Consider the following 27,109-nt stretch of genomic DNA (forward strand, 5'->3'; position numbering starts at 1 on the left):
ACATATAGTTGTTTTCATGGCTCAGATTTAGTGTGGACTTAGGAAGGATACACAGGTGGAGTCTGGAGGAATCCATGTACAGGGAGGGCATTACACACAGCACACTCTTCCCCCAGCAACAAAAAATGCAGCAACATGTGTGTAATTTTTTCTGCCCAGCGATGCCTGTTGGAGACTCAGCGCCCTAGGTTTTTACTGGGGCTGTTCACATACGCACCTAGCAAAATTTCAGACTCCCAGAGGGAAGGCAGATATTCAGCATAAATCGTATTATTTATACAAACAGTCTAGGCACAGTTAGCCACCTTTATCATTTAAGGAACAGTAAGAACACTCCCGAAAAATGAGCTCCCAGATGCCAGGCCTTTCTAGGACTAGAGACTGAGGCCTGCAATGGTAACGCTTCCTGTATGGTGTCATTTTGATTTCATGAGTGAGAAAACAGAGGCCTGAGGTCACAAGCTGGGATTGGCACAAGGTCTGATTGCCACACCCGTCTCCTGGTGCCTGCTACCTCTCAAATATGAACTGTCTCTTGCTCATATTCCCTCTTCCCTTCCTGGGATATGGTTGGTCATACAATGGCCAGTCAGAACCTTGCTCAGGATCAGTCAATGGATCCTTGCCCAGGAACCTGCAGCCACAACAGTTCAGATATCAGGGTCTGCCTCACACCCCAGAAATGCCCCAGTAAACATGAAAGGGGTTTTCTCATAGGGCTTACGCCCTGCTTTCTGCTCTTCGGGCAATCCTGTCTTGCCACCAGGCCTGAGATCCTGAAGCACGAAATGAAGGTCTTCTTTGTGAAGTACAATGACCCCATCTACGTGAAGCTGGAGAAGCTGGACATCATGATCCGTCTGGCCTCCCAGGCCAACATCGCCCAGGTCAGCAGAGGGCTGCAGCCAGGGACGTGAGCTTTGGTATTGGACAGCAGCCCCACCACCAAGCTGTGGTCTCAAGGCAGGCTGCCTTGTCTCACCATTAACAGTTCATCTCATGAAGAGTGCTTAGCGCAGGGCTCCAGAGGCAAGCACTCAGCAACTCTTAACTGACATTTTTATGATTAAGGCATTTGTTCTCCCTATTACTTATCTATCCATAGAAAAGTGGTAGTTCGGTGGCCATGTTAGCTAGATCAGCCTAAACAAGGGTTGTCCAGCCCTGCCAATTAGTTCTTCCCTGCTTTCCTCTTGGGCCACCTGACAGCTCTCTCCTTCCCTTGACCCTTCCACCTCAAGCAGGATGCAGAATCTCATCCTTCGGGGGGTCTGCATACACTTTGTCCAGGGGTGTTGGTTGCCCTGCCAGATCCCCCCTCCCAACCCCACCTTCTCTGTTTCGGCCACAGGTTCTGGCAGAGCTGAAAGAATATGCAACAGAGGTGGATGTGGACTTTGTACGGAAGGCTGTGCGAGCCATCGGCCGCTGTGCGATCAAGGTGGAGGTGAGGCTCTGGGACTCTGTCCTCTGGTCGGGGAGAGGGAGGAGAAGGAAGCTGAAACCAGGAAACCAGTCTGATTGTAGCAGAATCTGTCAGCTGCTCATGGTCCAGGAAGGCCTGAGGGTCACTGGAGGCCCCAAGGCACACATTGTGCAGATTTGATTAGGCTCCTCTCTCTGTAATCGCCTTTAGGCCTTCAGGTTGTTGCAGATGAAACAAACCCGTCTGTAACCATGGGTTCTGCAGCATTAGCTAAGGTGGTGGGACAGCCCCAGCCAGTGGTGGCCCCAGTAGACTTAGCTTTCACTCCATGGAGTTTTGGGGCAGGGGCTCTGCCTGTACGTTTTAGCAATAATCATGATTTGACTGTGCAGACGTCCTTTTCTCCAAGCTCCCAAGGGCTGTCCAGACCCCTGTGTCCTGGTGTTTCATCCCTCCCATTCTCTGCCTGTGGCATTGTTCCTTGACCAATGAGGTGACTCTCCTTAAATTAGTCCACTGGGAATTGGGAGATCCTGGGACAGCTGGTCACCTCAGCCCAGCCCCTTGAGGCATTTTCCTGTTGGTGCTTATGGGGAGAATCTGAGAGTCTCTCCCACAAGGGCACTAGTGCAGTATGTTGGCATAAGGGGTGGGGGTAGGGTTCAAGTAGAGACTTTCTGGCTTTGATCATAGGAACCCATTTTGGGAAACAAGTAGAAGAGAGGTGGTATCAGGCTAGAGCATAGTCACTCTACCCTCAAGGCTTCGCCTGGAGGCACTGCAAATATCCTCCCCACTCAGGAGCTCACTGACCTTCTCAGTCTAATTGTATCTCTCTGTGTCCCTGCCATCCTCGGGCTGTCATTTTGTACTCATTCTCCCCCTTGTTATCTGGGGAGCGTGTTCTCCTGTTTTCCCACTGTGGCAAGGAAGGGGGCAAGGCATGACTGAGCCCTTGGCCAAGGCATGGTCATCAGAGGTTCTGTTGGAAGTGGGTGCAAGGGACTTGCCCACATTCCTCTTCCCACAGCAATCTGCAGAGCGCTGTGTAAGCACCCTGCTGGATCTCATCCAGACCAAGGTCAACTACGTTGTCCAGGAAGCCATCGTGGTCATCAAGGACATCTTCCGCAAATACCCCAACAAGTATGTGCCCACCCCTCCCAGTGTGAGAGTGATGTGGCTCCTGCTGGGGACAGGGGTGGTGGGGAGGAAAAACAAGAAGGAGCCTCTCCCTTCTTCCTTATTGCTCTGCCATAAATGGCATTCTCGAAAGAAACCCATTGTTTTTTTCTTACTTCTGAGCTGCTTCTCCTCTGCTCCCCACACCAAAATAAGCACTAGAATGTAACAGATAAACTCAAATCCCATTACTCACCACTCTCTCAGAGTCTTGCGGCGCAGCTTCCTGTCTCTCTTGGCCCCTGCTGGGCCTCCCCTGGGTTGCCCGGGCTCCTTCATTGCTCATATGCCGTCTGTGTGCCCATCTTTTAGGTACGAGAGTGTGATCGCCACGCTATGTGAGAACCTGGACTCTCTGGATGAGCCTGAGGCCCGGGCTGCCATGATTTGGATTGTAGGCGAGTACGCTGAGCGAATTGACAATGCCGATGAACTGCTAGAGAGCTTCCTTGAGGGCTTCCATGATGAGAGCACCCAGGTGAGCTGTCCAGTGGGGTGACTTGGGGCAGGATGTGGGTCATGACTGGTGGCTTGGCACCACTACAGTCCATCCTGCCCCGAAACCGTCCCCTCAGCCAGGAGGCCTCAGGGCCCTGCCCTTCATAATACAGCATTGACAGGGTGGTCAGGTAAGTGATGTAGCGCTGACAGGTGTGGCCCCTGTGATGGTGTGCACTGAATGCAGGCAGAAGTTTCTGGGTTTAATTTCATATTTATCTTTGGATAGGTAATACTTTGACTTGATTCAAAATTGAGAAAATAAGAATATATAGTGATTAAGTCTTCCTACCACTTTCCTGACAACCCAGTTCTTTTTTTTAATCATTTTTTTTAAAGTTTATTTATTTATTATGGAGAGAGTGAGAGAGCACAAGCTGGGGAGAGGCAGAGAGAGACAGAGACACAGAATCCAAAGCAGGCTCCAGGCTCTGAGCTGTTGGCACACAGCCTGACGTGGGGCTGGAACCCACAGACCGAGATCACGACCTGAGCCAAAGTCAGACACTTAACTGAGCCACCCAGGCACCCCAACGACCCAGTTCTCCTCACAGAAGTCATTGGTGTCATTTATTGGTTTCTTGAGGATACTTCCAGAGATAGGAATACACACCTCTACATACAAGCAAACATATACAGACATAGTTGGTTCTTACTCTTCATGGTACTTACATTCTATAAAGTCACTGCAAACACTGAATTAACGAGTGCTGAACCCATTGTTTCTAAGAGAAGTATAGAGCTGAGTTCCTACAAGCCTCTAATTAAAATAGTTTTGTCAGTCAATACAGTAATCTTGTTTTTTGTGTTTCTGTTTAGGGACATTTTAATATGTATTATTGATTCATTCACATTGAACTTATGACCACCAGTACTATAACTCACACCTGCATGAAGCTTAAGTAACATATATATTTTCTCCATAAGGCACATCACAGCCTCCTTGCACTTGGGAACACTAGACAGCAGCACTTCAGCATTACACTTGGGAACCATTTTGGGGTTTTTTTGTTTGTTTTAATTTTTTTTTTAACATTTATTTATTTTTGAGACAGAGAGAAACAGAGCATGAACGGGGGAGGGGCAGAGAGAGAGGGAGACACAGAATCGGAAGCAGGCTCCAGGCTCTGAGCCATCAGCCCAGAGCCCAATGCGGGGCTCGAACTCACGGACCATGAGATTGTGACCTGAGCCAAAGTCGGATGCTCAACCGACTGAGCCACCCAGGCGCCCCTTGGAGACCATTTTGAAACAGTGAAAGTACCAACAAAAAAACAAAATGTGAAAGATATGTACTAAATAGATTGTGAAAAGGCCACTTATTTATGGTAGGAGAGCTGAAACAACAAGGCAGAGCATCACCTTCTTGGACCTCAGCTGCGAGTATGTAACACCTCAGGCAACTTGAACTTTTCACTGCCCTGCACTTTGCTGTGCAAGATCACGAAAGCCCCCAGACATTGATTTTGGGGTTACAAGTACATTTTAGAAAATAGGCAAATTCGAAATATGGACTCTGTGTATAAATACTAAGGCACAACCATGTATATGTTGCCTCTCATTTATTTTTAGACACTATCATGGGGTGCCTGACCAGCTCTATTGGTAGAACATGCGACTCTTGATCTTGGAGTTGTGAGTTCGAGCCCAATGTTGGGTGTAGAAATTACTTAAAAATAAACACTACTGGGGACGCCTGGGTGGCTCAGTCAGTTAAGTATCTGACTTGGTTTTGGCTCAGGTCATGATCTCACAGTTTGTGGGTTCGAGCCCCACATCGGTCCCTGCTTGGGATTCTCTCTCTTTCTCTCTCTGCTCCTCCCACGTGCTCTTTCCCTCTCTCTCTCTTTCTCAAAATAAATATATAATCTTTAAAAATAAATAAATAAGGGACACCTATGTGGCTCAGTTGGTTAAGCATCCGACTTCAGCTCAGGTCATGATCTCACTGTTTGTGAGTTTGAGCCCTGGGTCAGGCTCTATGCTGACAGCTCAGGGCCTGGAGCCTGCTTTGGATTCTGTGTCTCCCTCTCTCTCTGCCCCTCCCCCACTCATGTTCTGTCTCTCTCTCTCTGTCTCTCAAAAAAATAAAACATTAAAAATAATCAAAGTAAATAAATAAATGCTACTGATAGCACACTATACCCTGTCAAATTGTATAACACCTTGACTTTTTCCCTTAAAAATACATCTGAAGGCCCTGCTGTTACTAATTTACGGGACTCTGCAGCTGCATAGTGCCATGTTTATTTAACCAGCCTCCCCTGATAGATACGAAGGTGTCAGTCTTCTACTCTTGTAATCAATACTGCTGTGAATAACCTGGGTAGGGCACATCTGCAAGTCTAGCTGGGGGATAATCCTTAGATAAATTCTTTTTTTTTTCTTTTTTTTAATGTCTGCTTATTTTTGAGAGAGAGAGTGTGTGTGAGCAACAGAAGGGCAGAGAGAGAGAGGGAGACATAGAATCCGAAGCATGATCCAGGCTCTGAGCTGTCAGCACAGGGTCCAACGCGGGCCTCGAACCCACGAGCTGTGAGATTGGATGCTTAACTGACTGAGCCACCCAGGCACCCCCTTAGATAAATTCTTTCTAGTAAATGGGCCCGTGCGTTGATGATGGGAGTAGTTGTTCCACATTTCCCTCAGTGTAGAGGGTTTACATTCCGATCTCAGAGGTGGCATTCACCTTACCTCCTTGCCAACCTAGTACATCCTCAAACAATTTTTGCCAATCTGATAAACAACAAAGTGTACCTTGGTTGGTTTTGTTTGCATTTCTGTTCTGAGTGAGGTTGAACATCTTTTCATATTGTATTCCATTTTCTGTGAACCAGGCACTGTCTGCTCACGCAAGGGGGCTTCTAAAACGTGTTTGTAAGCACAGAAATCTTTGCTCTCCAGCTAGGAAGTGTAACCTGTTGGGTCAGAGCATGAGCCTTGGGATAGGAGACCCCAGAGTCCAAACCCCTCTTCTGCCCTTTCCTGGCTTGGTGGCTTTCCACTAATTTTCTGCTTCTCTGAGCCTCAGTTTCCTCATTTGTAAGATGAGTGTTGTAAGACTTTTCCTCATCCTGTTGCTCTGAAAGTTAAATGGGATGCTTTGTGTAATGTCCCTAACATGTGCCCAGCCCATGATAAGCACTCACGAATGGTAGTATTGGTGTTGGTCAGAATTGGTTGAAAATTGGTTCAGGCAACAAAGAGGGCACCTACTGGTTCCTGTAGCTGATAAGTTCTGGGAGTGTGCTCTCTTCCAGCATGCTTGGGTGAGGGTGCCCAGATGGTGGCATCAGGACTGTCTCTGTCTCCTTGGGGTGGCTTCTCCCTTAGGAAGGCTCCCACAGGTGGAGCCTGCGTGAGGTCAGTTGTTCCAGGCTGTGTCCTTACAGCTTAGCAACTCCCCTAACTCCCTTCCCCTCGGTAGTTCCAGCAACAGTCCAGGCCCGTTTACATTCTCCTAAGCCAGTCGCCATGAATCCAAGTGACTATGTCTGTCAGACGCTTGTCCTAGTCTCTGTGGATCGGACAGGGCAAGAGAAGAGAGTGATTTTCTGAAGGAAAGCAAGCATTTTTGGTGCCAGAAGACAGACTAGATGCTGGGTGGGCAAAAACAACAGATGTCCATCATGAAATAATAGTACTAACTCCTACCATCACCCACTCCCACTGCCACCTGCCAAGTCGGCTGCCAGCCTGCCCCGGGCTTGCTTTCACTTTCACACCCACCCCCTCATTCGCTTGTCTCTAAGAGAAGCAGAGCGTCGTTTGGGATTGCTTGTGCCCCTGAGTCCTGCCTGGGATTACTGCAGAGAATGCCCTCTGGGGGGTGTTTCTGCCCATATAGTAGAGTAAATCTTTTGTAGCCGCTTCCCCCTTGGCAAAGCCTGCTGAAGAGCCCAGGATGAGAGAAGTCAGACAAGGGAAAGCCGAGCATGAGCCTGGCTGGAGGAAATCCAGTCTCCTCCCCCGTCGGGTGACCTGGAGCAAGTTAAACTTGCCAAGCCTGTTTCTTTGTCTCCAGCACGGGGTTACTGCAAAGCTTATTGGATGACTGTGTAAACTGGCCTCTCCAGTGCTCAGCAAACAGTAGCTGGGTGATGGTGATGGTGGTTTTAATTAAGTGGCCAGCTCCCTTTGCCTTCTGGGTTCACAGCACCATTCAAAGCTTTCGTAAGAATACTTGTTCAGTGCTTTGCAGCTTGGAAACTTACTTTAGATTATCTCTTTGAGCTCCCTTCTCCTGGGCTCCTAGGCCTCTCCACCCATGGACCTGGAGCTCAGAAAGTCTGGGCTGAGGTGGTATGTCAGTCCAGCCTGTGCCTCGCCCCTGTCTGGATGGCAGGGGCGGGGGCATCATTGCAGGAGGGTTGCCGTGAACATGCATGCTAACACGAGGGTGTTGTGTGTTGGTGAGGGGTGGGAGGAGTTGGGCTAGTGGTCAGAGTTCCCAGGCAGCGTAGCCAACCCAATGAGTGATTGGGTGATGAATGATTCCAGGCAGCCAGCTGACCTGGGTTGAGAACTTGGTAAAGAATCCCTGTGTGCTGGGGCATCTGGGTGGCTCAGTCGGTTAAGCATCCACCTTCGGCTCGGGTCATGATCTCATGGTTCATGAGTTTGAATCCCCATCAGGCTCTGTGCTGACAGCTCGGAGCCTAGACCCCGCTTCAGATTCTGTGTCTCCCTCTCTCTGCCCCTCTCCCACTTATACTCTGTCTTTCTTTCTCTCCCTCTCTCTCTCTCTCTCTCTCTCTCTGTCCCAAAAATAAATAAACATTAAAAATTAAAAGAAAAAAATCCCTGCATGCTGGCTGTAGTGATACTGATGACCACAGTGAGAGCTATTGTATATTGAGAGAATCCATGATAGGTTCTTTACATTCCTTCCTTCCTTCCTTCCTTCCTTCCTTCCTTCCTTCCTTTTTCTCTCTTTCTTTCTTTCTTCTTTCTTTCTTTCTTTCTTTCTTTCTTTCTTTCTTTCTTTCATGTTTGTTTGTTTATTTTGAGAGAGAGAGAGAGACAGTATGAGCTGGGGAGGAGAGGCAGAGAGAGGGGGAGAGAGAGAATCCCAAACAGGCTCTGCACTGTCAGCACTGAGCCCGATACGAGGGCCGGTCTCATGTACTGTGGGATCATGACCTGAGCTGAAATCAAGAGTCGGATGCTTAAGCGACTGAGCTGCCCAGGCACCCTGGTTCTTTACATTTCTTGTCTCATTGACTCTTCCATTAACCCTGTGAGGTATTTAAATCCACATTATTAATAAGGAAGCAGACTCAGAAGTTACATGACTTGTCCAGAGTCACGTTCAAATGAGGTGTGATGTAACTCTAACTTCAAAGTCCACTGTCATAAATTGCCATTTTCAGAGCTCATAGAACCCCTTGAAGCAAAACACCCCTCTCCCCACCAACTGAGGATAAATGGTTTCCCCTGGACTACCTGGCCAGGGACTGTAGCCAAGTCCTGGAAGCCAGTTCGTTGGGCTGCCTCCTACCTGGGCAACAGCCAGCCCACTGCCCCTCTGCTGTTGGCCCATGTGTAACCAAATCGCAAGAACTCTGGATTGCTTGATTCCAGAAATGGACTATATCCCCTCTATCCTGCCTCCTGCTGTCAGCCTGCCCTGTGTACCAGGATTTCTATGAGTGCCCTCCTGCCGGCCTGACCCGGGAGGTGCTGTCAGCCCTGTTGCCGCCCTCCTGCCACAGGTCTGCCCCTGGCACCGCCCTGGCTTGGGAACCTCAGGCTGTCCTCTTGTCTCGTGACTGGGAAAAAGGAGATGTGGCTAAGGAAGGACTATGTGCAGAGAATTGTTCTTTCAGAGATGTTTTTTGAGTTAGCAGGTTTTTCTCAAATGCTTCCTGTGCACTGGGCACTAGATAGAATAGTGACCAGGAATACCATGTGACAGACATGATCTCTGCCCTCAAAGGGCTGTCTCCACAGCACAGACAGCCTGGTGGCTGGACAGCATTTCTAATACTGTGGGGCAATGCCCATGAGGGGGTGCAGGCAGCTGCAGAAGCCTGGGGGTGCTGGGGTCAGCATGAGCTCCGAGGGGTAAGAAGATAGTGGCCAGGGTAAGGGCAGCGGGGGGCATGATCAGGTGAAGGCAGCAGCTCGGTAAGAAAGGGGTGCCAAGAGAGGGCTGGGCAAGAGTTGTTCCCACCTTCTGGTGGAAGCCCAGCTCCTCAGTGACGGGCTGGCTCTGTGGGCCCTGCTGGCCCTGTCCCCAGGGCCTCCCTGGCACCGTTTCTGCTTATTGACAGGTGGCCCCTTTAAGAAGTACACCAGCTACACACGGTGCCCTTTTAAGCTGCGAGCTCTTTTAAGGCACTGGAGGCGGAGAGCCCTGACAGGCTGCTGGGACCCTGGGGTGGAATGTCCAAATAGTAGTGGCCCTCTCCTGCCTGGGTGGTAACACCAAGGTTTAGGCTACTTGGCGCTACCAGCAGCCCCCTGGCCTTAGTCCGTTTTCTGTGGCCACCTCCAAACTTGGGGTAGCTGCTCTTGGCTTTCGGGACCTTTGAAAAATACCCTTTTCTCTCTTTGAGGGCCTGATTTGGTTTCCTTCTGTCCCCCACATGAAGCCCTTGCTACTTCCTCCTTGTTACCTCTCTGTCTTCCTGCAGGTCCAGCTGCAGCTACTGACAGCCATTGTGAAACTCTTTCTGAAGAAGCCAACAGAGACCCAGGAGCTGGTGCAGCAGGTCCTCAGCTTGGCCACTCAGGTCCGTGCCTCAGCCTCCCTGCTGCGCCCAGTGCAGGTCTCACTCTGCAGGGGGTGCTCCGGTCCCAGGAGCCAGACCTTCGAGCCAAGGTCCTGCCCCTAAGACTGGTACCACTGGGGGGTTTGGCCCCAGAGTAATCCAGGATCCCTATGCAGGGAGCTCAGTCACAAAGAAATCAAGATGGAGTGGGGTCAGGTAGTAAAGTTGAGCCAGACTGTAAACTAAAGAGGAGAGGGAGGTCCAGGAGAGCCAGATGGTTTGTAGGAGGACGGGGAGGGAAGATTTTGAAGGGGAGGGTGGAGAGTGGGGACAGGAGTGGGAATGGCATATTTAATCCTGGACTAGAGTAGGACACCAAGGGGCCAGTCCATGTTTAGGGACAGGTTCATGGGACTGCTCAGGATCACTGTCGGCAGCCAGCACTGTGACCATGTCTGGATCATGGGCTTTGGGGAGGGTTTCTCCCCTTTCCCTCAGCTGATAGCTCTGCTCTGAGTTTAATAGGTTTCTCATCACCCCCCTCACCCCCATCCCAGGACTCTGATAACCCGGACTTGCGGGACCGTGGCTACATCTACTGGCGTCTGCTTTCCACGGACCCGGTGGCTGCCAAGGAAGTGGTTTTGGCTGAGAAGCCACTCATCTCCGAAGAGACGGACCTCATTGAGCCCACACTGCTGGATGAGCTCATCTGCTACATTGGCACACTGGCCTCCGTCTACCACAAGCCTCCCAGCGCCTTTGTGGAGGGGGGCCGGGGCGTTGTGCACAAGAGCCTGCCACCTCGCACCGCCTCGTGAGTGATGTGGGCCAGGCTCCAGGCTGAGCCTCCTTACCTGGTTTTCAGAGTCATTAGCACAGGCACTCGGGCTTGATGTAGTAACCCCCTGGCAAGGCCTGAGTCTGAGGAAAATTCTAATCCTAGTGACTTTTTAATGAAAAAAAGTCCATACCAGGTGTGGACTAAGTTACCTCATTTGACCGTTACAGTAGCTCTAAGACGTAACCCCATTTAACAGACGAGGACAATAGGCACGGAGAGCTTGAGGGCCTGTGCAGCATCCCACAGCCAGCACAGCTAGGCTCAGACCCAATTCTAATTCCAGAGCCCTGTTCTTCTCACCCTCCTCTGCCACCCCCTGGTGGTTGGTTTGGCCTGGGTGCCCAGGCTTCCAGGGCCAGCATCCAGTCTTTAAAGTGCACTGAGTGGTGGAAGTACAGAGGGCCCCTCCCTTTGCTCACCCCCAGGAAGCTGGATCTCTTGGAGAGCCAAAAAGCTGGATCGAGCGTGGGAAGGGGGAAGAGGAGGGGGCACGTAGACAGCGCTTCTGGGACTGTGAGGAGACGGGTGCCCGTCCAAGGGGAGGATCCCGGAGCCTGGGACTCTGACTTCCCTGAGACAGCCCAACGCCCACCCCACTGAACCTCTCTCTCCTGTGTCCTCACAGGAGCGAGAGCACAGAGAGCCCCGAGACGGCCCCTGCCGGAGCACCCTCTGGTGAGCAGCCGGATGTCATCCCCACCCAGGGAGACCTGCTAGGCGACCTCCTCAACCTGGACCTTGGCCCCCCAGTGAGCGGTCCACCCCTGGCCACCTCCTCGGTGCAGATGGGAGCTGTGGATCTTCTTGGTGGAGGCCTTGACAGCCTGGTATGTCCTGGGGCCCCTTCTGGATGACACTGATAATGATCTTCAGATGAGCAGTCGTTGAAGGCCCTGTCTGTGCCATTCACGAACCAGGGGCCTCAGGCACCCCTGTCTGCAGAGGCGATGGTGTAGCTCCCTACTTACAGGGGAGGAAAACCGAGGCTTAAAGAGTTCAGCTGATCTTCCCTCCAAGAGTGCACAGTATGGGGCTTACACGGGCCTTAGCCCCTTGCTGAGCTACTGAGCCCCAAGAGACCTGGGGCCGGTAAAGCTGGAGAGGAGCCAGACCAGGGTCCACTTAGCCCCACACCCTGCTCCACTTCAGGGTAGCAGCCCAGCAGGCCTGGGAGGCCCAGGAGCAATCAGAGACAACCTTCCTCCCCTGTAGAAAGGGGGTGGTAAGACTGGACTAGGTATCTCCCTGGGACTTCTCCGGGCAGCTGGTAGAGCCAGGTAGAAGGGGTGGCAGAATCCCTGTCATTTGGCCATGTGTGGCTCAGGTCCCCAAGGCATCGCACTGGAAAGGGGAGGAAAGGTCATGGCACAGGAACTGAGTGGGGGTGAAGCTCAGGCAGTAGTGCCCTTCACAGAGATGGGCCCCCCTCTTACGCCTGGCACAGATGTCTTACTGTCTTGCCACAGACTCATCTCAGTGAAGCAGCGGTGACTAATCTTTTCCCTCTTTCCCTCTCTCTCTTGTCTGTCTCTGTCTTCTCTGCTGGCTTTTCTCTCTGCATGTGGCTGCCTGTTCTCTTCACCCTGCCTGCTTCCGCTTGGAGATGGGGGATGAGCCTGAAGGGGTACGGTTCAACCCTTGTGCCCCCAAGCCTTTGTCCCTGCTCTTCCTGAGTGCTGGCCCAGCGTCCCAAGGGGTGGTTGATGTCAAAGCCGTCCCTCCTCCTGCTGAGCCACGGCCTTGTATCCAGTGTCCCATCCTCACTACCCTAAGACAAACTTGCCTTGTCATCCCAAGGATCACCCACGCTCTCAGTTCCCACGGGCCCTCTGTGACGTCCTAGAGAGTGTGCTCCTGTCTGCTGAGCACAGCCTCACAGCAGTGGTCTCGGCGCTCCTTTTATCTGTGGGCTGCGTGTTAGTTTACAAGCGTCCCAGCCCTTTCCCAGAGGTCACCCCTAAGGTTGGAGGCTTGCAGGTCATGGGAGGGCACAGCCTCTCTTCTCCACCCACCTCACCCTGTCTTGTCTCTGAAAGAATTGCTGTGACAACAGCCCTACAGCCCTTCCCACCCCGTCCCATTTTCTAAAGTGCCAGGTGGCTCCACTCATGCCTGGGCCCCTAATGTCCCCCCACCTCTGATGCCCACCTCTGACCCCTTTCCCTTTCTTTCCAGATTGGGGGCCCCAACTTTGTGGCACCCCCAGCAACAACAGTCCCAGCCAACCTAGGAGCATCCATGGGCAGTGGCTTGAGTGACCTCTTTGACCTGACCAGTGGTGTGGGCACACTGTCAGGATCGTACGTGGCCCCCAAAGCGGTAAGTACTGTGCCTCCTTCCACGGCAGGAGCAGAAAATTAAGACACTGGCTGATGTGTGGGTTCCTTAGATGGCCCGTTCATGGAATCGGCTCGGGCCAACAAGGATGGGCCCAAGGAGCAATAGTTTGCCAACACGATGCTGAGGGCAGCTAGGGGCTGTGGGAGCAGAGGGAAGAGATGCTAGGTGGGGCCTGGGGGCCTAGGAAGACCTCCCAGAGTGGGGTCACTGGAGCTCTGGCCTGTAGATCAAGTCTGAATTGGCCGGACACACAAGTGGAGAGACAGCTCTGAGTGGAGGTAATGGCCTGTGGAGGGGCCTGGAGGTGAGGGAGAGAGAGCTGGCAGAAGTCCTGGCTCGTCGGAGCAGCAGTTCTCAGCACTGCCCCACCCAACACCCCTTATCAACGATAGACAGTGCCTGGTGTATCCTTTATTTCCTGTGTTTAAAGGAGATGCGTGGACTGTGCAGCCTACTTATGTGTATCATTTCAGAGTTAGTAAGATGCTGTCACTTCATAAAGGAGACATCCAAGGAAGAGTATCAAATTATGTATTTCAGTGTCATAAATGTTTGGGCCCACCCACCCCAGAAGATCTGATGAAGTTGTCAGGTGTTTGTAGTTCGGGTGTTGTAAGCCTTGTGGCCAGTGGTGCCCTCAGTTTCTGAAGTGGTGACTGACTCCCACTAAAGGTTCAGTAAAACAACACGAGGAACAGGCTTTCTTTGATTTTCACCACAGTTAGAATCCCAGCAATCTGGGGGTATGTTGAAACCGTGCAAAACATACTTGAGGGATGGAGGACAATTGCTCGTCGAGGGGACTGTTGTCCTCCCAGCAGCATGTCTAGCATCCCTGACCCCAGCCCACTAAACGTGGTGCCTCCCCACCATTGTGCCACCTGAAGATGCCCCATGCTACCTAAGGGCGGTGCTCCCCCAAGACTCCTGGCTACACTAGAGATTCGGGAGGGAAGAAACCGGCAAGGTCAGCAGCGCTAGGCTGTGAGGGTTTCTCTCAGTCCTAGCGGTGGAGCTCTTAGAAGGTTCTAAGCAGAGATGAAACAGATTTGCACTTGAGAGAGATTGCTTTGGCTCCACTGTGTGTGGGGCGGGAGGCAGGTTGGAAGGGTTAGAACAGAAGCAGGTGCCCAGTGAGGAGACTGGTAGGAGTTGTATGCTGATGGTGGCCCAGACAAGGTGGGCACCTTTGAGGGTGGAAGCAAAAGGCTGCACTGGAGAGCTCGGGCGGTGGGACTGGCAGAATGTGGGGGTTGGTGGGGAGGAGAGGATGCTGGCTCAAGTGGTGGGGTGGGGGAGGTGCCATCTGCAGAGATGGGGGCGAGGGGAAGGAAGAAGAGCTGAGTTTGGGAGACAAGATCATGTGGGCCTGGCACTGAGGAGAGCGCAGTGCGGGCCAGGCCCCCAGCATCAAGGAAGCTGCCAGAGGGGACCGACATGGCCAGACTCCGGTCGGACACTGTGTCTGCCACTTCGTTCCCAGCCGGAGCCCCTCTCTCTCTTCCAAGGTTCCCTTCCCAGAGCAGGACGCCGCTGAGCTCCAGGGCCAAGGGGATATCTCTGCTGTGACTGGGGGGACATGAGCCAGCACCTGCCCTGGCCTCACCAGGTGTGCTGGCTGTACCTGAGGTGGTGATAGCAGGATGTGGGCCCACGGAGCCCACGGCAGACAGGAAGTCTAGACAGGAAGTGCCAACAGCTGCACACTTCTGTGCCATGGACTGCAGGAACATGGCACAGCCCCCACACCCCTAAATCTTGCCAGAAGCCTTACGGTGCTGTGATTCCTGTTCTGAGGTTGAGAAATCTGGGTGTTTTGCCTAAGGTCACACAGCCGGTAAGTGAGAGTCTGAAACTGATGAAGGGTGGGGGCACCAAAGCCTCTGTTCCTTATCCCTGCGTGATCATGCCCCGAAGTGTTTGCCAACATCCTGTGTGCCTGCCTCAGTGTCATAGGTTGGCAGAATCACTAATTGCTCCCCAGATTGGTTACCTCACTGCATGAGGCCGACGCATACATGTTAAAAACCCAGAGCAACGATGACTCCTGCAATCCTGTGGGTGCCAGGCCTTGCCAGGACTGCAGACCCGCCAGGAATATTAAGTCTGGAGCTGGCCTTCTGCTTGTGTGTTCATTTTACTGGATGCTGTCATTGCTTTTTCTTGGGTGTGCCAACAGTGAGTGCTAGAAGTGGGAGGTTAGAGGATCACCCGGTCAGAGGAATTCAGCGCAGGCTGCCTGCAAGAGGAGTCCTTGCAGCACAGGCAGGACTTTCCCCTTTATCTGAGACACAGGAGTTTCTGGGGTATGGGTGTGTTCTGCCTTCAGAAGTAGTAGGTGTGTCATCTACATTTTCCTAACAGCACTGTAACTACCTAGAATTGTTTGTCCCACATGCATTCCCCCCCATGCATGTGGGGGTAAATCTATTTGCCAAAATTCCTGGTCAAGGGAATAAGGCTTTCTCTGCACAAGAACTTGGAGTTCCTCAAGCATTTGGACCGGTGGGTGGTGATATTTCCTTGGGTCCTTCAGGAAATGCTGAAGATTAGTTCTGTGGTGGGCTAGACTCCATGAACCCACAGTGACCAAGAGAGACGAGGTCCCCACCCTCAGCAGTAAGTCCCAGTGACAGGCACTTCTGCAAGAACTGCGAAAGGGGGCCTGCTGGTGGGGGGTGGTGCAGGGCCCAGGGAAGCCACTGTGGGGGCATTCTCTGAGCTCTCTGCTTGCTGGATCTCAGCTGAGGCTAAAGCCCTGAAATTCTGCCCTCACACATTTGTCCCAGGGAAACAAAGGATGATCAGGTTAGCACGTGGGGTGGGGGTGGGAGTGCCTGCAGAAGCACTTTCCAAATAGGGAACAATGTGGTGGGGGAGGGCAGAGGAGCAGGTGCAATCCAAGCCTGGCAGAGGGGATACCAGGCCATGGAAGCCATGGGGAGTGGAAGCCATTGCAGGACTGGGAGGGCTTTTAAGGATACCATGGTCAAATTTGCATTTTTTAAAAGTTTTATTTATTTAGGTAATCTCTACACCACACATGGGGCTCACACTCACAACCCCGAGATCGAGTTGCATGCTCCTCTGACTGAGCCAGCCAGGTGCCCCCAGATTCGCATTTTAAAAGATGACTTTAGGGGTACCTGGGTAGCTCAGCTGGTTGAGTGTCTGACTCTTGATTTCGACTCAGATCATGGTCCCAGTGTCATGGGATGGAGCCCTGTGTTTGGCTCCACACAGAGCTTGGAACCTGCTTCGGATTCTCTCTGTCTCCCTTTGCCCTGCTTGCTCTTACGCTCTCTGAATGAATGAATGAGTGAATGAATGAATGAATGAATAAAAATAAATAAAAGATGACTTGGCTGCTGTGAAGGGCGGGGAGAGAGGGACTGGGTCAGCCACGTGGGCTGCCGCCTTACCCAGTGGACTCTGGCTGGCTCAGATGCAGGAGTGCCTGCAGAGAGAAGTAGAGGCCCTGGCGGCAGATGGAGGAGGTGGGGGTGATAGGACCTGGGCCGTGTGACAGTGTTGTAGGGGTTGGGATCGGCTGAGGGTGGGGACCCAGACGTCTCTGAAGTTCCTGGAATTGGCACCTTGAGAGATGGTGAGACATTTGCCCATGCAGGGCACCTTGGGGAAGCTCTCAAGGGGGCCTGGGTCTTTTGACCTCAGGGGGCCTGTGAGGCATCTGAGACAAAAACGTCCTGAAAGGCATTTTCACAGCCATGGGTGACACTTGTGGATGTCCTGCGTGGTTGGGGTTTTAATTCAAGCTGTCTCACTTTGCAAGCGCTGTGTGAATGCCGGTGCCACAGCAAGCTCTAGGCCAAGGATGTAAAGACAGAAAGCAGAGCCCTTCCCCTCAAAGAGCTGGCTGGGTGCAGGGGCGACAGACACACAGACTCACATTTGTCCGTTAAAATGTCTTGGTGGTGGGAATGTAGGGAAGGAACCTAGGTGAGAGGCAGTGGCTCTTGAGCTGAGGCTCCGTGCAGCCAGGCAGCAGAGGCCTACCAGGCAAGAGGCCGTCTTAGGTGCTGTCCTTGGTCAGGCCAGTTTCTACAATTAAAAGGCCAGTCCTGCGGCGCCTGGGTGGCTCAGTCGGTTGAGTGTCTGACTCTGGATTTCAGCTCAGGTCATGATCTCACGGTTCATGAGATTGAGCCCTACGTTGGGCTCTGCACTGACAGCACGGAGCATGCTTGGGATTCTCTCTCTCTCCCTCTCCCCCTCCTCTGCTTGTGTGCATATGCACACCTCTCTCTCTCTCTCTTTCTCTTAAAATAAATAAACTTAAAAAACAAAGGCCAGCCCTGCCTTCTGCTAGGAAGAACAGACTGTGACAGCCAGGGAGGCCTCAGGCTCTGGCTGAGGCCCCAGATGCCCTTGGGCTCTTGATTCTACTTGGCTCTTCAGGAGGCTGGCAGGACCCACGTGTCTCATTACCTTCCTCAGTGCTACTGACTGAGTGTTCCTTCTTGGACCTCTGGAGACTGGTCAGCCCTTGGGCACACCAAACACCTCCCTACCCCAGGCTGCTCTGATACACAGCCACACTGAGGTGGTGCCCTCCATGGCCCATGCCGGATTGTTCCTCTCGTCCCAAGATCCACATGGTCACCTCCTAGTGGTAAAGGCAGGTGTGGTTGATCGGAGAGAGCGGGGGAGAGGGGGAAGGAGAAGAGGGGGCGGACCCTCCAGTGGGCTATTAAGTTTTAGCGCAGTGGCAAACATGAGCCTCGTCCCCGCTGTCTTCCCTGCAGGTGTGGCTCCCGGCCATGAAGGCCAAAGGGTTGGAGATCTCAGGTACCTTCACCCGCCAGGTGGGCTCCATCTCCATGGACCTGCAGCTGACCAACAAGGCTCTGCAGGTCATGACCGACTTTGCCATCCAGTTTAACCGCAACAGGTGAGCTCCCTGAGGCCGGTCTGTCGAGAGCCCGTGCTGGTGACTGTAGGCAGCGGCTGAGAGTTCTGAGGGGTCTGGTGCCTCGTTTCTGGTGAAGACGGATATTCCTGCATCTCAGGCCAAAGCCCTCTAAAGCAGCGATTTTTTTTCTTCCCAGTGACCTCTTTACGTGGACCCCACAATACCAAGCATAGGGGAGAGCGTCTCCCCTTATTTTAGCCTTCCTCCACTGCCCAAAGAGTGTTTTGCTGACAAAACCCCCAGCTCCAAACTAGGAACTTGCCTTTGGCAAACACCCCACATAACAGGAGGTAGCCTCCTGTCCAGGCCTGAGTTGCTGTCATCTCAGGGCCCAGCTCTAAAGAAGCCTGACGGGGGGTGGACCTTGCTGCCCCAGCCCCTTGTGGCACAGGATTAAACAATCAGACTGAGCCTCGGAGTGGTGGCTGCCCCGGGCTCTTCACCCCCACTGGGTCCCCTGCGCTGGAGGTTCCTGGGGAAGGTTTCCTCTCTGGCACCATGAGGGTCTTCACGGACCAGGCCCACTAGGCCAGGGCTCTCTAGGGGACCCAAGCAGCCTCTCCTGATGATTCTTCTTCCTGAGCAGCTCTAGTGATGAGCAAACTGAGCCTCTAAGAAGTTGACTGAAGGGGCTGCTTCCTCAGGGAGAGCCCTCAAGCCAGTGGGTCCTGACCCTCCATCAGCTCTGCTACTCACCCTCAGATGGCCCCAGAGGCCGTAGAAGCACTCGGGGTTCTAAGGGGTAGTCCCATTGCTTGCTCGTAACAGACATACAGCGTGCTGGCAACCTCCTGGGTAGCAGACCCTGTGCCGAGGGCTTTAGGAGTACATATTATCTTACTTTGAGCCCAGGGAAGTCCGTGCCATTATCCCCCTTTCAGTAGATAATGACACCTGGGCTCAAAATAGGTGGCTTGCCCAGGATCAGTGGGGGAGCTTCCAAGAAAGCCTGAAGCGCTGGGCCACCACAGGAGCCCATGGTTCTCCCACATCACCTCCCACTGTGTCCCAGGCAGGCCTGATTGCCATCGTGGGCAAGTACAGGCCAGGTCAGGCAGCTCAAGCTCTGGGTCTCAGCTACTCACCCCATAGGGTCTGAACACAGGCCTGCCCCTCCCTGATTCTCCGTGTCCTGGAGGATAAGAGAATATATACTTCTCACTGTTTTTATGAGGGTAGGAGTTGGTATAATATCAAATGTCCAGGTTGGGCACAGTGAGCTGTTGGTTCATGGTCATGTATCACACTCATGGGGATCCTCTTGATATACCCACGTGTTGCTTTACCAAGAAGCAGGGCTTTTCTGAATCTCTCCCTGGCCAGTTCTAAGCTAGACAGTGAAATCTGGCATCTTGCTTGGGGTGGTCACATCTGTCTTGGGAGATGGGGATTGCCAGCAGCTTATAGTCCAGGCCCCTGGTGTCAGATGGAGCTCCTCAAGGGCAGGACAGAGCAAGGCCATGTTCACCCAGGCCTACCCAGTGCCTAGGCCAGAGGAGCAGAGGAGTAGAGATAGGCTTTAGGCCTGCAGCTGGCCTGGGGCTCCTTCCTCCTGTCCACATGGCCATTGAGGGTGGGGTCAGGAACTTATCCTTCTGTCCTGGGCCTAGAGCTGAGGTGAGGCCAGCTGACTAGAGAGGCCTCTTGCCAGCTGCTGCCCTAGCTCTGGACCCTGAGGAGCCTATACATCCCTCGTCAGCACCTGTTCCCCCTGCCATTCCCGCGGGGGCTTCTCTTTCCCCAGCTTCGGCCTGGCCCCTGCCGCCCCCCTCCAGGTCCACGCACCACTCAGCCCCAACCAGACTGTGGAAATCTCTCTGCCTCTCAACACGGTGGGCTCGGTCATGAAGATGGAGCCTCTGAACAACCTCCAGGTGTGTTCCAGTCAGGGCCAAGCACCCCCATCCTCACCTGCCCACTCGCTGCAGGGAAGGAGCCCAGTGGAGAGTTCTGGGGTCTGGGGGTCTGGCCTTTGTTGGCAAAGGGGTGTATCTATGGAGTTGTGCCCTTAGCTGAAGATCTGGCAGGGAAGGCCTAATCCGAGGGAATGTGGTTACCAGGGAAGGGATGTGAGGGAACCTGCTCAGGGGGAAGCACAGGGAATAGGCCTTTCCTGGGGCCTCAGAGGTAGTATTGGGCATCAGGGACCAATTAGGTGGCCTTGTTCCTAGGTGGCCGTAAAGAACAACATTGACGTCTTCTACTTCAGCACTTTGTACCCACTGCATATCCTCTTTGTGGAGGATGGGAAGATGGGTGAGTCCTGATGGTACCCCCTGGAGTCCCTGGAATAGAACGATTGGGTTTGCTCCACAGTGAAGTCTGTGAGTCGCTGGCCTCTCTGCAGAGCCTAAGGCGAGGGTCACACCTCCTTCAAGGCCCGCTGGGTGTTGCCTGGCCATCTCTGTCCCGAGGTGGGGGCGGGCCACGCGGGAGCTTTCACTCCTGGGTTCTCCTGCTCTGCCCCTCGGCCATCCCCACGGCTCTCGAGGCCGCGAGCCAACACCGTGCCACACTTGATGTCCGTCTCCTGTGCCCTGGCTGAAACCCCCGAGAAGACTCATCCCCACCCCGGGAGGGCTCTCTGCCAGCTCAGAGCTGTGCAGACAACTTTGCCCACATCATCTCTCAGTCACCGCAGAAGCCCTGTGACACAGGCTGTGATTAACAAGCAGGCTGCTCGGGACCAGGAAGGAGCGCATGTGTGGATGCTGGGAAGGGGAGATTTAAGGTGCAGAGGTGGGAAGCCCAGGGCCTTTTGGAAGCGCACTGGCAGCCACCTTCACAGAGCTGAGGGTTTGTTCAGGGAAGCGGCAGGTGCGGTGGCAGAGCCAGTCCCTGTCTTCAGCTTCAGGTTGGCATCCCCGGCAGACCCACTTCCTGCTGGATGTCAATGAGCAGGGCCACAGGTTTATCGGGGTCCCATCTTCTACCCTGCCCCCCCATCCTCTAGACCGGCAGATGTTCCTGGCCACGTGGAAGGACATTCCCAATGAAAATGAAGCCCAGTTCCAGATCAGAGACTGCCCCCTCAACGCGGGTAGGACTTTGCACCCTCCCCCACCCTCCTGCCCATTGCACACTGCCCTGCACCCGTGCCCCCGGCCCTCACACCGCTGACTGGGGGCCCTTCTCGCTCTCAGAGGCTGTGAGCAGCAGGCTACAGAGCAGCAACATCTTCACTGTCGCCAAGAGGAACGTGGAGGGCCAGGACATGCTCTACCAGTCCCTGAAGCTGACCAACGGCATCTGGGTGCTGGCAGAGCTGCGTATCCAGCCAGGCAACCCCAGCTTCACGGTGAGGGTCCCCGCTCCTGCCCTGCCAGCCCCAGGGTGTCTGCCTCCATGTTCCAGGCAGCCTTTCCTGCCCTCGCTCCTTCCCAGACTAGGGGTCAGTTCTGATGGGGTGCGCTCTAGCCCAGCTAGGCTGGGGCCCCTTGGAACCTGGCACGAATGAGCATCAGAATTCTGACCCTAGCTCCGAACTCTGCTCATCAGGTTATCCAGTCAGACACCAAACTGTGTCACCAAACAGTGAGTTAGACTAGAAGGTTCTATAACATTGGCCCCTGTGAGGTGGCACAGTTGGCCCGAGGCCCACCTGACTGGGAAATGGCACTCCTGGGCCTGTACCCTGGCCCTCCTCCTACTCTTTCCTGCCTGAGGGCCCGCCTGGGAGGATGCTGATTCCCAGCATCTCGTCCTTCCTGGCCTTTGTGTCAGACCCCAGTCAGAACATGGCTTCCACGGAGTACATGGTCGTCGTGGAGGCCGTGCTGCTGTTCCAGGCCCCAGAGAGCTCCAGGCTTTGCTTCTCCCCCGGAACCAAAGTGTCTGGCAGGCGTGGCCCTCCAGACGTTGTTCCCGGGCCCTGCTGGCGGTGTTGGCACTGTGGTTGGGCGGGGGCCGCGGCATTGGCTTCGGTCATGGTAATTTCCGTCTCCCTATGTTTGGTTGCTGCATGCCCACCCTCCCTGCCGGTGCCCGTGGTGCAGGACTTGGAGGTTAGCAGATTGCTTTTCTCTTCCTCTTTCCCCTCATTCTCCCCAGCCATACCTTGCATAGCTCACATCCCGGCCTGGCTCCAGTGCACCCTGCCTCTCCTAGCCTTGCCTCACCCTGCTGCTCCCCAGAGCGGGGCAGACATGCATGCAGGCTGCAGGCAGAGGGCACCCCAAAGCTTCCCAACCAGGTGAACCCGATTGAGGAGCTGGTACCCCTACTTCCCCACACATGCAGTGTGCACAGAGTCCTCCAGAGAAGATTGGACCCCACGGGCCCACCATGGCTGGCTTCCGGAGCTCCATTTGCTCCTCCCTTTCCTAATCGCACCCTTTAGAAGCAGTGATTTTGGCAGAAATGGTGGCGGCACTCATTTCTCCTCTGCCTCTCCCTACTCTCCAGGCTCACGATGCGGCAAAACTTCCTGTGCAGGAAGCCAGGAAGAATCCCCGGTGCCTGCCCCCCAGTCTCTCTAAGCAGAGGCCTGCTCCCTCTCGGCCCCCTGCCTCCTCAGAGACCCCAGCCCTCCACAGGCTGTGAAAGGCCCCAGCAGCTCTGCGGGGTGGGGGCTGGGCACTCCCTGACAGCCTCCAGCTCATGATTCACGCTGCCTGCCAGCAGGGCCGTGGTGGCTGGGCTGACAGCAGGTGTGTGGGCTGCAAGTATATTTGGTCCACGCAGCAGCCACCCACTCCGCTTTACCACACATCTGCCCCAGCTGTGCTGCCCCCAGGCCACACGTGCACACCGCACTCTTCCATCTGGTTCTCCCCCTCTCTTCCCTCCCTGTGTTCCTTCCCAGCCCCAGAGAGGATCCCGGAGAACTGAGTGCTCCGTCCCCTGACCTCTCTTTCCCCCCCCTGCAGCTGTCCCTGAAATGTCGAGCGCCAGAGGTGTCCCAACATGTGTACCAGGCCTATGAGACCATCCTCAAGAACTGAGGCCCCATCCAGTGCCCGTCCCAGCCTTCTGCCAGCCCCGTCGAGGAGCCCCCCGGGAGTGGCAGCACCTCCTCCCCGGAGAGGTCGAGCAAGGCTGCCCATGGAGCTCCCTGGTCCTGACCGCCGGGCCCACCTAGGTCCTCGGGGTGGGGCAGCATTCCACCTGGAGTGAAAGCTCGGGGACTCCCCTCTTCTGTTGCTGCTGACAGGGTCAGGTGAGGAGGGGACCAAAGAAGACAGAGCCAGAGGGGCCACAGAAGCTGATCAGCTGACCCAGGGTTCTTCTCTTCCTTTTCCCTGGCTGGTGCCTGAAGGGCGAGTGTGTGGCTCCCTCCTCGGGGCTCTTGGTCCAGGAAGCCCCCTGCCCTTCAGTCTCTTTTGGGTCAGTGTTAGAGGTCTTCCCTGTTGCCCACTCTCGTGCCAGGCTGCCCTGGTGTGTGTGGAAGGTTCTCTTGGTGGGCTCTGGGGAGCTCTTCTGTCGGGTCTAGGGCTCCCAGGGCCTACACCCCAACCCTCCCTCCTGCATCCACCCAGGCTGGGGCCCTGTGGTTGTGCCAGTTGGGCCACAGCCTCCTGAGCACTGACCCACATGGGCAAGACTGGGCAGAAACTTCCAGAGCCCCTGCCCAGACTCTTGCTCCCCTAGCAGTTGCACACACCCACTCACCCCACTCCCTCTCTTGCCCCTGAGGACGGTCACTGCCTACGATATAGTCCTTGGCGTCCCCTGTGTTCCTGAAGCAGAGACAGGGCTGAGAGATGGGGTACGTGGGTGAGCGCGGTGCTTCCTATCTGGGGTTTCTTTGGGGTTTCTCCTTAGTGTCTGCTGCCCTCCCCCTGGCCTCTCAAGTTTCAGTTGTGTCTGACAGACCATTAGGTTTTCCTGTACTGCTGTTTAATAATAAAGAAAGATTCTGCTTTTGGCAATCACGGACACTTTTTTCCCCCTCCACTAAACGTCAGAATTGAAAATTGGCTCCGAGTGGTTGAGGATGGTTTTCTGACCCCTGCAGTAACTATAATATACATAGAGAAGAGAAAATATACATATATATATGTATGTATATGTATGTATATTTTTCATGTATGTAAAACGTATGTTGACTCTTATTTTCAAAAACAGAAAGTGAATAAAAATGATGACATCAAGCGTGTCCCTGGCCAGTGTGTCAGGTCTTGAGACTCTTCTGGGTGTGGTCCTGGGTCCAAGATCAAGGGCTCCAGCTGTGTGCCCAGCCCTTCCTCCGGCTCTCTGAGGACAGTGCCTTTTCCTCTACCCTGTCCTTAAAAACGGACCTCTGAGGCCTGCTTGTCTCCCTGGCACCTCTCCTGCCCTTGATCCTAACTCCACCCAGCTGTCTTGCCTTTTGATGTTGCCTGAGAAGGCTGATTTCTGTTCTGGTTTTCCTCAGCTCCCTGCCATCAGGAAGGCTCCCAGGAGCGGTGGGGAGGTGCTCTGATCGGGGGCAGCTGCAGGAGAGAGGGAACAATCGGGTAGGCCAAGCGCCAGGCCTGTCTGGGCAGGCTCCTCCCCGCTCTGCGTCTGCGGCTGGCTGAGTGTGGGTACTAAGCGGGTGCCCACCCCAGCTACCACTAAGGATGTCCCCTGTGGCTCCAGTGCTGGCACTGGAGGGCAGCCAGACCCTGGGCAGAGCCCCAACAGCCAAAGCTGCCTGTGGTTCTCAGTGCCTGGTGGTCAGTGGGCCTTCGGCCTGCCACTGCGGGGGGAGCAGCCTGGGTGCCCTGACCCCATTTCAGCCCAGCCACTCCCTGCACTGCCTGCTTCTGACCCAATGTTGCTTTCCTAGCTCTGGAGGGGCTGAAAGAACAGTGTCAGCAGGAGTACCTGGCTCTCCACTGACCCACCTCTTAACCCCTGGGACTAAAAAGACTATAGAGTGGCCAAATCCCTTGATTGCACAGTCCAGTTCTCAGTTTACCTGAAAGTCCCGGGCTCAGAAGGCCCTACACCAACACAGCTGTGGTACCCTCAGTTGTGGACTAGAGAAACAGGGTTTTGAGCCCTTGATGAGGCTTACCCTGGCTTGCTATGTCGCCTGCCACCCCTGATTGGCTGAGGTCATGGCTCCACACCTCTCTGCCACGGAGGGCAGACTAGAAGTGTAGGGTAGCTGTCCGCAGCGGGGTGATGATGGATGAGGAGGCCCAGGACTGAGTACTGGGGTGAGGAGGCAGAGCTGATGAGAAAGACTGGCCTGCTGGGATGGAGCACCTTGGACTGTCACTGGACACCTTGGGTCCTATATAAAGCTGTGGACGGGACCTTATCATGATTGTGCCTTTCCCCCAGTCACATGGCATCTGGCATGATGGGACCCAGCAGAGTCCACATTTGCAGGGAAAAACTGAGGCAGGGAGAGCATCTTCACCCCCAGTTCCCCAAGCCTGGGCCTTACCACATCACTGCATCCAAAAAACAAGCAGCCAGGGCCACCACTGGGGCCCAGGCCTTTAGGAGAAGTGCTTTAGGGGATGGCCGGTCAGCCCCAGCTCTGTCCTTCAGAAGCCTCCCTGTTTCCCCTCATCTGAGGGAGGGCCCATCACGTGCCTTTTCACCCTCCTCACGTGGCACTCCCTGGTCCTGATATGCTCAGGCCTGCCCCCTCTCAGGGCCTGACACCTCTCGGGAGCCTTAGTGTCCTATAGAAGATTCTCAAGTGTTCTGGGTCTTCCCAGCCAGTTGAGGAGTTTGTCAGCAACCAGTTATTTCTGGAGGGCCCAACAAATGCCCAGGGGCCAGATGGGCTCCCTGTGTGCCAGGCACTGTGCTAAGTAAGGCCTGTGGGGGGGACCTCATTTTTACTTTTTTTTTTTTTTCTCTTCAGCTAGTGGTTTGCTTTGTTGCTAGTTTTGTTTTTTGTTTTGGGTTTGTTTTTTGGTTTTTGGTTTTTGTTTTTTTTTTCCCCCTATGGAGAGGGCTAGGTTCTGGACCATGGGAAAAGATAAGCCATACAAAATATCCCTCCCATCTTCCTCAGTTCTTAGTTTTTCTCCCTCAATGCAAACTTTGTTGCTAGATTGGGGTTTTCTTCCAGCAATATTCTGTGCATGTATACAAGCAAATCCGTGGAGATACTTACTAAACAAACGGCAGCACCTTCCAGACACTACCAGCCCTTTGCTTTCCTTACCTATCAGTGCAAACAGGCACACCTCAGAATTTCACGGGTGAACAGGCTGCCAGTAGCTGGGGCCTGCTGCTGGACATTCAGGCAGTTTCCATCCTCTGTGAGTCCAAGCAACAGTGTGGTAAATCTCTGCCTACATACGTCCTCGCTCGTGGGCACAAATGTAGCTGTAGGATCTAGCTCCAGAATTGCTGGACCAGAGGGTGTAGCATTTTATATTTTAAAGTGTACTTCTTGTTTTGAGAAGGCAATGTATTCACATGACTCAAAATCCCAAAGGCAAAAAAAGAAGTGAAAAATCCTACTGCTCAATCCTCTTCCCAAAGGAATGCAGTGTTACCTTCCAAAGAGACTCAAAGAGGGGCGCCTGGGTGGCTCAGTTGGTTAAGCGTCTGACTTCAGCTTGGGTCACGACCTTATGGTTCGTGGGTTCGCGCCCCGCCTCGGGCTCTGTGCTGACAGCTAGGAGTCTGGACCCTGCTTCAGATTCTGTGTCTCCCTCTCTATCTCTGCTCCTCCCCTGCTCACACTCTGTCTCTTAAAAATGAGTAAACGTTAAAAAAAATTTTTTTAAAGAAATAAGAGAAACTCAAAGATGTCAAATACAGCCCCCCCTTTTTTTACACAATGGGTAGCATGGAATACACCCCAGTCTGCACCATACTTAGATTTTGGAGACTTTTCCATTATCAGCCCATTACAGAGAGGGTCCTCAAGCCTTTTTCTGAGGGCTGTATGCATTTCCATTGAACGGAGGTACCATCCTGAACCAATAGCCCAGCAATGCCCATTGAATTGTTTCTAGGGTATTGCTAATACAAGTGATACTGCAAAGAATATTCACTTTCACACATGGATAAATTCCTCAGGCACGAGTTTCTGGGTCAGAGGTAGGTGCGCTCATAATTTTGGTACCTGTTGCTAAAAATTCTCCAACTTCCACTCCTGCCAGCCAGGAGTAACATGCCTGCGTCCCCCACCCCTGCACAAATGACCCCCACACTGATGGTGAAAAGTGCTCCCTTACTGTGTTTTCAATGTGCCTCTGTCTGTGTGCTTTCAAGCCATTTGTCCTTTT

At 53.7% G+C, this 27,109-nt stretch overlaps 1 protein-coding gene and 1 non-coding gene across 6 annotated transcripts in view; both read left to right on the forward strand.

Annotated features, from left to right (window-relative positions):
* AP1B1 (adaptor related protein complex 1 subunit beta 1) overlaps positions 1–23,809 on the forward strand; it is an 85,084-nt gene extending 61,275 nt beyond the window's left edge. For 2 of the 5 annotated variants that reach the window (XM_047827097.1, XM_047827096.1), the window contains exons 8-23: positions 767–887; positions 1,352–1,447; positions 2,457–2,572; positions 2,921–3,086; positions 9,745–9,843; positions 10,380–10,639; positions 11,292–11,493; positions 12,270–12,290; positions 12,842–12,985; positions 17,773–17,918; positions 19,684–19,813; positions 20,111–20,195; positions 20,893–20,979; positions 21,083–21,237; positions 21,935–21,943; positions 22,808–23,809. In XM_047827097.1, the coding sequence (XP_047683053.1) occupies positions 767–887; positions 1,352–1,447; positions 2,457–2,572; positions 2,921–3,086; positions 9,745–9,843; positions 10,380–10,639; positions 11,292–11,493; positions 12,270–12,290; positions 12,842–12,985; positions 17,773–17,918; positions 19,684–19,813; positions 20,111–20,195; positions 20,893–20,979; positions 21,083–21,237; positions 21,935–21,943; positions 22,808–22,882 (1,912 nt within the window). In that variant the 3' untranslated portion in view covers positions 22,883–23,809. The remainder of the gene's footprint in view (positions 1–766; positions 888–1,351; positions 1,448–2,456; positions 2,573–2,920; positions 3,087–9,744; positions 9,844–10,379; positions 10,640–11,291; positions 11,494–12,269; positions 12,291–12,841; positions 12,986–17,772; positions 17,919–19,683; positions 19,814–20,110; positions 20,196–20,892; positions 20,980–21,082; positions 21,238–21,934; positions 21,944–22,807) is intronic. The other 3 variants (XM_047827098.1, XM_047827099.1, XM_047827100.1) reach the window with 3 other exon arrangements.
* On the forward strand, positions 18,485–18,581 carry LOC125149750 (small nucleolar RNA SNORD125). The gene has a single exon (XR_007146046.1). It is a non-coding gene; the product is annotated as a small nucleolar RNA SNORD125 (small nucleolar RNA).
* Positions 23,810–27,109: the final 3,300 nt, after the last annotated feature.

The sequence above is a fragment of the Prionailurus viverrinus genome, chromosome D3 (genome assembly GCF_022837055.1).
Source record: "Prionailurus viverrinus isolate Anna chromosome D3, UM_Priviv_1.0, whole genome shotgun sequence".
Taxonomy (NCBI): Eukaryota; Metazoa; Chordata; class Mammalia; order Carnivora; family Felidae; genus Prionailurus; species Prionailurus viverrinus.